Consider the following 11,072-nt stretch of genomic DNA (forward strand, 5'->3'; position numbering starts at 1 on the left):
GGATAATTCTGGCTCCAATTTTCAAGAAAATGCTTACATACAACTGAAATATCATACTGCCAGCTGAATTCATGACCAGATTGAACTGATTCCTCGCGCTGTGAGCACATATTTAAGAACTTGTGTTTTGTCGGACACAGAACCCTCTGAGGTTTCCCTCAGCCTCAAGCCACATTCAAAGTCAATGCCATCTGCGCATTTGAACAATACCTGAGCAGAGCAAGACAAGGAACACGTGATTATGACATTTCTCATAGTGATGACAAACATATTCTGCATAGATGTATGAATTGTCACAGGTTGGCTCTTAGATCTCTCAATCAAGAAAATGGGTAAATGTCAACTTCTGAAGGGTTATGACCCCGCTGCTGTTCTCCTCATAGATCTTTTACTGTAACACATATGGGCTAGGGATGGGGCTAGTGTCCGTACTAAAGATTTCATATCCGTTAATATTGAGATATCTGTTTATAGCTCACTAAAGAAAGCATTCTGAAATGGAATTCTGAAAAAATATAAAATTTTATTGTTACAATTTCTAGAACATAAAACTCCCTTCTCTCCACTGACCAGAGAAGATACAGTGAGACACATGGAGATGGTGGGGAAGAGAATCCTGCCCATCCTGGACTTTATCCGGAGCACACAACTGAATGTGAGTATCTGAGGAGGCTTTTTCTTCTGTCCCATGTCTGCACGTGAGAGATTTCTAGGAGTGTTAAAAGCTGAAGAAGCAAACATTGTGACAGTTTTTGCTTTCCTTTATTTTGTTTTGTTTTGGTTTTTTGTTATGTTTTAGGAAGATGAACAGAAAATCACATTTACAAAACCAAACATGTTAGCTAGTGCTTCCATCCCTTACCCATTCCTACACATGTTCCAGTGTTACACTGGAGTCCTGAATGTTTGCCAGACAAATGTCTCCTTGTAAAGCTTTTCTTCTCTGTGCCTCCCAACCATCTAATTCAAGGCTGCCATGAACTCTTTTTTTTTCTTTTTCTATTTTAAATCAATAACAGAATGTTAGCAAGCACAATGCTTTCCCTCATTTACTGAGCCGTTACTCAGCGCTGTCTCATTATCTTACAAGGTACTCAGTTTCACCAGCTCACCCAATGCCTGCACACCCAATCACCTGCAGGATGCCACTCTAAACATTGCTGCTGAGCTGCGTATGGCGTTACAGATGAGTGATGTAATCCCTTTTCACAATCCAGGAAAAGTGTACTCTTCTCTCCATCCTGTGTCCTAGCACAGCCTAAGGAGGACCTGCATTCTTTGCTGCTCTTTTACAAACCGTATGTTCTTGAGCTGAGACTATGTAAAGAGACCTTCTCGTTAGTACACTATAAATGTGACAGGTTTCTCCTCCTTTAATAGTTTTCAAAAAGCCTTTAGTTGAACATTTTAAAGAATCTTCTTCTTGTGGCTTCTGTATTACATTTGATTCGACGTTCATTGGAGAACCAAGGGGGTCGTCGTGAGCAGCTACTTAACATCTGTTCAGCAATTACCAAGCATTTTAGGAAAGCTATAAAATGTCTAATCTATTTGCATGATTTGTAATTGTATAAGTTACAAATAAAAAAAAATGCAGTGTCAGCTGACTTTCTGCTGCAAAACCCCTTCTCTCCACAACTGCCTTCCACTCAGCTACCCCCCCCCCTTCTATTTCTGCTGGTGAGGAATCCATCTTTGTTTTACTTGGTTCGGGCTGTTGTGCCAATGTAGTAGTATTATATTAAAACCTCCCTGCAGCGGCTTGCCTCCCACCTCAATGGTTTATAGTCCCAAATGAAAGGCACACACAGCCTTTCTATTTAATATGCCTTAAGCAGCACAATAGCTGGGCAGCTGCCTACCCTCCATGCTGCTAGAATCTACCTCCCAAAGATAATTCCAATCACTACTTACTAATTTCTATGTTCCATCTTGGCTGCTCCTGACCTACTTGAGCAGTCCTCAGGGCTCCACTCTCCCAGTCCCTTTACCTGATGGCTTTACCTCTCCGTCCTGTACTCTTGGTGACTCTCCTTTTCCTTCCTCTCAACCCTGGGAATCCTAAATCCTGCCTGTCTCTCCTCCCCAGCTATTGGCTGCTGGCATCTTAATTTACCAATCAGAATTAACTGGGTGTAGGTTCCCAGAAGCTACATGCAGACCTCCTTGTGGAAACTAATTTGGGAGACCCCATTAGCATTAGAATACAAACCACTTTATGCCAAAATGCCATAAATCCAGTGGGTTCAACAATAGATATTTGCTACTGTCTTGTAGTGTTTGTCCAAGATCAAGATGGCAGCCTAGTGTGGTTCTGGTAAGAAAGCTACTCTGGATTCTCATAAAGCTGCATTTTCACTGTGTCCCCACACCGCTTGGAGAGGCAGACAGAACACAAGCCCGGGCATCTGTTCTTGCAAAGCCATTCATCCCTCTGCCACAGCCTTTTCTGCTTTGTTTTTTGTTGCTGTACTAAACACCATGACCAAAAGCAACTTGGAGGAGAAAGGACTTATTTCACCTTATACTTTCAGTTAATGGTCCGCCACTGAGGGAATCCAGGGAAGGAACTCAAGCTAGGAACATTCAGGCAGGAATTGAAACAAAGACTGGCAAGCAGTCTGCCAGTTTATTTGTCCTAGGGCTCCTGTTCTCTCTGTGTCTCTCTATCTGTATCTGTTTCTGTTTCTGTTTCTGTTTCTGTTGTTTCTGTTTCTCTCTCTCTCTCTCTCTCTCTCTCTCTCTCTCTCTCTCTCTCTCTCTCTCTCCTTTTGTATACAGCCCCAGGACTACCAGTATTGGTATGTTACTGCCAACAAAGTCCTTATGTCAATCAACAGTGAGGACAATCCTCACATATATGAACAGAAGCCAATCTGATCTAGACAACACCTCAATTGAGACTCTTTTCCTCCTGAGTCTTGGTTGTGCCAAGTTGATAATTAAAATTGACTAGGACAGGACTCCACCCTAATAACCTCATCTTACCCTAATAACCTTGTACACAGGATCCATCTCCAAACATGTTCCCATTGATACTTGAGGTTGAACATATGAACTAGGAAGTGACACAAACATTTTGTCCACAAAAGTCTCATTAGCAATACAACAAATTTTGGGTCTTCTTCTGCAGTTTATCCTTTATCATAATTCCTTACATACACACACACACACACACACATCCTCACTGTCACCATTGAGTATTAAAGTCTTCACTACCACCAAGAATCATCATGTGAGCACTGGATGATTGCCTCTGTGCATGGCTACCCTTGGCGGCTTGGGTGCTGGGTGCTGTAGAAGGACTCTGTCTGTGCTCTAAATCTCTGGTTCAATGCCTGCCTTACCTCCTTACTTGTTTAGAAACTGATGGCATGATTTGCTGCTGCCTGGGATCACATGGTCTGAGTACAGGTTGGGCCTTTCAAAGTGTTAGGCACTTTTTCAGGGCCCATCACTACTTTCCTTCTCACAGTCCCAAGTGTATCCTGACCAATTGGACATTTTTATAAAAGTGTCTTTATGGAGCTAAAAATGTTGCCTACTAACCAAAATTATGATATATATATATATATATATATATATATATATATATATATATACATATATATATATATATATATATTCTCCAATCAATGGGATTCTCTGCTCTGGAATCAATCTCAGAACAGTAGATGCCAGAAGTTGTGTTCTCTGTCTCATCTAGTTATGAATAACATCAACTTCCTGTATTTGCTTCTGTGGGAAACAACACTTTAGAAAGACTATCTCAATGGAAGTGAGAGAGTGTAAGGTTCTCTGAGACAAGAGGTACTGGCTTCCAATATGTAGGCTCCCAAACACTGACTTTTGGGTCTCGTGGTTGCCCAGACACAGCTCCATAAAGCAGGACCAAGTAAAGCTGGCTACAAAGGTAACAATGAGTTGGTGCCTAGAAAGTATTCCCACCTGCTACCATTAACAAGCAGTTCTTAATGGTGTGTTTTTATCTATTCGTATATCAAACGCCATGCTTTGAGTCTGTATACACTGTGCTGTCCAGGCATCTGCCCTAGTTTGTAACTCTGGGAAAAGCAGCCACTGGCCAAGGCGTGTAAGCACTTTATTAAGCATTCGGGTTCGTGGTGATTTGGTGATTATTCATGCTGATCTGGGCTTTGCTTGACAAAAGGGTTGTTTCATGGATCTTCCTTTTTCCTTGCACATCTTGTGTACTTTAATTTTTCTTCTAATATGGGGGTAGTACTAGAGGCCCCTAGGTCATAAGTCCTTTTCCTTCAATCACTGACTTGCTCAGCTCCTCACTCACTGGCAAGACTTGTGTCCTCTCCAGCCATGAAGCAGATCTGCTGCCCACAGCCTGCAGTCTCCATGACCACAGACCCTGACCCTGAGCTATTAGCTCAGTACACGACTCAGTGTAAAGGCCCCAGCATCCAAGGCATTGCCACTGTATAGTGATTGATGCCTGGGCATCATATCTATCCGGAAGAACCTTGGACTTGTCAGTCATTCTTAATACAGTGATTCAGACATGACTTTGCATGTCCAGTAAGGCTTCAATTAGGTAGATGGATAGGTAGGTAGATGAAAGTTAGATAGATAGATAGATAGATAGATAGATAGATAGATAGATAGATGTCTATCCGGGGCCTCTATCTTTATATCTAATCCCAATTGCTAAGAAGGTAAGAAGGATGCTTTGTGTCATATATGCTCAGAGATTTTCTTAACTCACTTAGACAACTTTCCTTAATGTAAGTGGCTTCAGAGTATAAAAATAATACACATTACAGCTTTAGCATTCATTAGGATGCAGAAGACCCAAAACACAACATTAATCTTCAACATAATACTATAATCAGAACTAGTTATATAATTTTTTAAGCATTATCATACTTACATTGTCACATAAATGATGATTCATATGTGAATGTTTAAATAATACTTAGACAATGCCAAGAATTCTCATGATACTTTCTCTAAACATATTAAATCTTAACATATCCATAAATAGGAGGTATATATCCAGCATCTTTATTTATGGAAAAGTTAACATGACAATGCACTAAATTATAGTAATATAATAACACTAAGTTATAATATCATTGCAAAATTTTTCACTGGTTACTTTAATTTTACATGTTCCTATAGTGAGATAAAAGGGTACATGTTTTGTTCTCCACAAAGTAAATATATAAAAATAGGATAACAATATGTCTTCAAAGAAGCATGTTAAACATAAAGTGAGCATAACAAAATTTGAAAGCTTTTTCCTAAATCCTTGCACAGATCATAACTATGAAATTTTCTTAACCTGAACACTTCTGAAGTCAGCAGGTAATAAAAGGGGGATGAATGCTTCGGAGCTGTGGCACAGAAGTTTTGGTGTGATGATCTGCGAGTGTGATTGTCTGCTGTATGATGATGCTCTATGCAGTTATAACCTAAACTATTCCAGCATGACTGCCCACCCCTCACCCCAGCATCCTTGCATGAGGGTTTCTTTTTTCTTAATTCCCTCTCCTCAAGACTTTCGTGCTAAGGTTCAGTTTCCCTGTATGGTGCTATGCTTTTCCACTCATTAGCCTCGCTGACTGTTGTCAGTCTTGAACCATCTCCACTGTGCTCCCTGGCTAAATGCTTAAGAATTCAAATCATAAAATCTCTTGCTATACACAAAGCTCTCTTCATGGGATGATTTACCAAAAAGTGACCTAACTCACCATGTTTTAAAAACTCATTAATTTTACTTTTCATTTCTTCCAGACAAAGCATTAAAAGTTGTTTACATATGCACGTTTGAAGGGAAGAATAGTATATGCTCCCTATCCACTCACCGCTTGCAAGTAAATGTTTCTGTATGCTATGCCAAATGGAAATACCCTCCAAAGGCTAGCCTCTGCCTCTCGCAGGATTAGACAGCACACTTATTTGCTCAGCGTTTATCCATAATTGCTGCTAAATCCAGGCGATTCTCTGCCAGAGCCTTCATTTGAACTTGCTATTTGCCTAACCTTCATTGCACCCAGGTGAGGTTTTAGCTTCAATCTTGGCCACTTTATTACCCTCTCTCCAGAAGCTAAGGGGCCATTTGATGGCTTCTAAAGTCTTGCCAGGAGCACTCACACCCTTCCCCGGGACTAGATGCTTACCCTAATTCCTTCATTTTCCACTATTTCCTTGATTTTTCTTACAGTAGCCACATTAAAACACCCCTGCTGACATCGGATATTGATGTTCGTCTTTTTCCACTCAGTCTTTCCAAAGCCCTCATCTTGCATATGCACAACATTGATCTATAGCTTCCTGATAGCCAGAATTGCTTTTGGCTGTGGGGAAGGGAGGGGTGGGTGACTATTAGCAGACATGCAGGTTCCTTCCCTGCGATCTCATTCATATGGAGCACTTCCTGTTTTGTTATGCATCCAGCAATCAGGCTAACAAAGCACTGTTGCTTTCAACTATTTTTATTTTCCTGATGTTTTGGAAAATTACACTAATAGATTATGCTCCCTAAGCACTCTGCAGTCGATTCTGTTCTCTAAAGTTGAGTCACTACCGCGGTTCTCTACAGCTAGCCCCATTGTTTCTTTTAAGAAGGACAAAGGAAGCAATTGTTCTTCAGAAAGAAAACCACCGGTTCCTCCTTCCGGCTTGCTTTGCTCTGCTTGACAAAATGCCATTGTTCAGGGACCATGTTGCAAACAGCTCCCTGTTCATCAATTCAGGCAAAGGGTCTCAAACCCACTGTCTGGAATCATCACTACTAGAAATCAATAGATTTTCATAGAAATAACTAATCAGAAATAATAGCTGGATACGGAAGGCACCACTTGGACAGCACAGGTGGCTCTCAGGAAATCAAGATAAAAGAAGGCCCAACCTTTGTCCACTCCCAGATTCTGGGCAAGTGACATCTTGGGCTTGTTGTCACTCACAACACTGCTGTGACACTTGAGAGCATCACTTTCTAATTTCAAGTTGAAGTTCAGATGATCAGTGGTTTTCCTTTTAGAGGAAAATTTCTTTTAGGAAGAAGTCCTGTGTTTCCTTCCAGGGAGTCATTTGATATACAGATTCACAAACTAAGATAGTCCCTACCAAACACTAAGCTAAAGGAAATGGTGTCATCTAAACTCCTACTCAGATGTCTGGCTATGTGGGCAGGTGTCTATCTAAACCTTATTTCTAGGGCTATGCAGCAAACCCAGGGACTCACTGAGAGAAGCGCCGGCAATGCTAACTGCCTGCTTAGCAGACACACCCAAAGACTGGCTCTGCTGTAGCTGGTCCAGAAGCCTGTGGGAAGGAGACCCGTCACCAGCTTTGATCTTAAACACAGTAGCTGTCAAACACCCCCAGAACCCAGCAAACCTCAAGGCTTTACATTTTGACCACGATATGCCCACCATGTATCTTTGCTGAAGAGAAACCTGGGGGTTTTATTACAAGTTGTCTTTCCTATCAAGCATTACAATCTGTGTTTGACTTTGTAGAAAAAGTAGCAACTTCCTTTCTGTGCCTGGCTGTAGCAAATACACAGGAGAGCCACCCTATCCTATGTTACCCCATTTTCAGTAAACCAGAGATATCCATATACCATACGGGGGGAGCACTTTACAATGAATTGAACAGTCTATCACAAGGTGGATTATGTCAGTTACTGAAGCAGTCATTCTAGGGGCTTGAGCAAATAGTGTAAGTACAGGGCTGGGGTACACCCCACCCACGTGAGAACTGTAAGGGCAGGGCTATTAGTTCAAATTGTGTAAACACTATCATTGACTTACATGAGATAGCAGGTAAACTCTTAGCAGATATGATGATTTAATAATGTAAATAAAGTCACCTTCAGGAGGTCACAGGAGGTCACAAGGGACAGCTAGGAGAACCCAGGAAAAAATTCGATCAAGAGCCTACATCACTAATTCAGGGCAACTGGAAAACCCATCTCTACAGGTCTGCTACAAGCTGCCTTTCATGTATAGCCATCACCTTGAGAAAAATGTAGAGCCAGGTGTGGTGGCGCACGCCTTTAATCCCAGCACTCAGGAGGCAGAGGCAGGCAGATTTCTGAGTTCGAGGCCAAGAGAAAAATGTAGAGACCATTTCTGAGAAGTGAGTTAGTTAAACTGCTTTGGCTCCTGGCGGGTCGAGCTGCACCTTCCTAAGAGCTCTAGATTCATGAATCAAAGATACATGCATGCGCGCACACACACACACACATGCACACACCAGCTAATTTTGATATCCCTTGAGTAGCTCAATGGCTGGGCACTTCTAAACCTCCCGGAGGCTAGCACACACTCCCTCCAGTATTGCTGGCTTAACACCTTCTAAATCTATATTTTATCCTTGCTACCCTGTTACCATCTAGGCAGGCTGCCCCCCATATGGCTACTGTCCCTTTACACCCACATTCCTGGATGCTTTCTCTCCTGCAGCTCTAAAATCTGATCCTTCTCCCTCCCAGTCATGGAGATTCTCCTCTCCCCCTCCTCTTTCTCTCCCTCAGTCCCTCACCAGCACAATCTAAAGTCCTGCCTCTGTCTTCCTGCCCAGCCACTGTCTGTGCAGCAATTCTTTATTACCAATCGAAGCCAGCTGAGGGCAGGGACACTCAGTGTCTGGAAGAACAGCTTTCGGGAACCTAATTAAAACAAAGCATTAAAACCAATTCCCAAGTGATAGAAGAAAAGATATGCTTGTACCAGATCCTGTTGCTTTCAAAGGATGTAAAATAGCCTGGTATGATGGATGGTACACACCTTGAATCCCAGGAGATGGGGATGGATCTCTATGCACTCAAGGCCAGCCTAGGCAATGTAGACAGTTTCAGGCCAGACAGGGCTACACAGTGAGGCTTAGTATAGATAAACAATAGATAGATAGATAGATAGATAGATAGATAGATAGATAGATAGATAGATAGATAGATAGATAGATAAACAAACAGATGAGAGAGAGAGATAAAACATAATGTATTTTGCCCGACCCTGACTTAACTTCAGCCTAGAGGTCTGACTCTTTGCTCCTGTTCTGAAACGTTCCTTTTTTCTGTGAAACCAGGGGAATTTCCATGCCTGCTCAGGTGTGATGGAGAAGTTGCACTATGCCAGCCTCCTCAGCCGGCTGCAGAGAGTGAAGGAACAGGCCCAGGTGATCAATCAAGCAATGGCAGAGCTGGCAACGGTCCCTTATCTCCAGGACATCAGTCAACAGGAGGCAGAATTGGTAAGTATTTGCTTCTCTTTGTTTAAGCTTTCCCAGGCCCTGAGCCAACAGAAGACTGATGGGGGCTGAAAAGGCTTATGGTAATAACTGTGGTCTGAAGGGAGACGCCAGTCCTCATCCAGCATTCAAATGAAGACACCGGAAGATGAAAGCAGTGTGGATCTATGTGACTGTTCTCCCTTTATTTTCTTCCTTTTTGTGGATTTAGCAAGATCCTTGTAATGTGCAACAACCTAGGAAAGGTCTAATTATCCATATTATATATAATTATATATACATATATATAATTATATATATATAATTATCCATATTATATATAAAGTTTTCGTTTCAATTAAAATTATATATATAATGCATATATATACATATATATATGTAAACACATTCAAAAAACTAGACATTTTGTTCTTATACAGACCCAGTCAAAAACTACTTAAAGGAATAGCTTAGAAACAATCTTCAAACAGATGTGTGTATTATAACCATAATTAATATTAGAAATCATACCACCTCATTTGAAAAGTAATTATTGAACAGTGTGCTGCCCATTCAAGGAGAGGTCTGGAGAGCCTAATGTGTCATGGGGAAGGACTCTCTACTTTGAAGCTTTAATTGAGAGTCGCTAAAACTAATTATAGACTTGAATTGAATTCACAGCACAAGGATGAGAACAGCCCAAACTGATTACCTGTAATTTTCAGATAACTAAAGGAACCCTCCCTCTTTGAGCTTTTACAGATGTAACGAAGAAATGAGCTTCCAGTATTTATAATATTTATCTAGACTTTTTTAAAGGGTATTAAATAAATACTGATCTTCAGAATAAGTATAACAATCTCATGTAATAATAATCTCCAGTAATAATGTCATGCATACTAAAGATGAAACCAGTGAAATAAACCCATTTTTCCCAGGAATTTATAAATCAAAACTAGTGATAAGGCTGCCTGACCCATTGTGGTGGTGTGCAGAACACCCTTTATAAGGCTGGGTTCATTCTGCCAGCAGCATTCAACAGTGTGGTAAGTGTCTTGTTTTCAAAGGGCATGTTATAGCCAGTTTTAGATGACTAAGGCTCCTTGAAGGAAAAAAAGAAGCAAAGAAAACGCTAATTTAGAAAGGAAAATGTTAGTTCTATCTTCTAAAAAAGTATACTCAAGACTTACAAGGTAAAAAATGAAGAGGAATTCACTGAAGAAAGCCTCACACCTGTGAGGATTCCCTACCCCAGAAATGCTTTGTTTTCAAAATGTGCACCAAGGGCTCAAAACCAACATGATCAACATACTTTCCAAGTGTACAATTATTTGAGTAGCTTATACTTTATAAAATGGTATTCCGTGGGATATTTTTATATTTTGTACATTCCTAAAGTGTAGAAAGAGAGACAGACCTTGCAAACATTATATGCGCCAGTACAGGGGAACACCAGGGCCAAGAAGTGGGAGTGGATTGGTAGGGGAGCAGCCAGAGGTGGGGTATAGTGGACTTTTCGGGATAGCATTTGAAATGTAAATGAGGAAAATACCTGCCCGGGGTGCCTTGCCAGCTGAGTCTCCGGACACCCACAAGGACCCACACAGGATTCCCCACGGGATCCTAAGACATCAGGTGATTGGAACACAGCTTCTGCTCCAATCCAATCGCGAGGAACCTGAGACTGCATTAACTAGGGAAGCAGACATCCTGGCCTGAGCTGGGGCACAAGTCCCTTCCGGTCCACTCAAGCACTGGGGTGCCTTGGAGTCTCTGGACATCTGCAAGGACCCACACAAGATTCCCCACGGGATCCTAAGACTTCTGGTGAGTGGAACACAACTTCTGCCAGGAGGCAG

General features: G+C 41.5%; 1 protein-coding gene across 1 annotated transcript in view; it reads left to right on the plus strand.

Annotated features, from left to right (window-relative positions):
* The window catches only part of Spata16 (spermatogenesis associated 16), a 306,178-nt gene that overhangs the window by 248,138 nt on the left and 46,968 nt on the right, over positions 1–11,072 (plus strand). The window contains exons 8-9 of the mRNA XM_021158236.1: positions 543–655; positions 9,073–9,237. Of these exons, the coding sequence (XP_021013895.1) occupies positions 543–655; positions 9,073–9,237 (278 nt within the window). The remainder of the gene's footprint in view (positions 1–542; positions 656–9,072; positions 9,238–11,072) is intronic.

Source organism: Mus caroli, chromosome 3 (assembly GCF_900094665.2).
Source record: "Mus caroli chromosome 3, CAROLI_EIJ_v1.1, whole genome shotgun sequence".
Taxonomy (NCBI): Eukaryota; Metazoa; Chordata; class Mammalia; order Rodentia; family Muridae; genus Mus; species Mus caroli.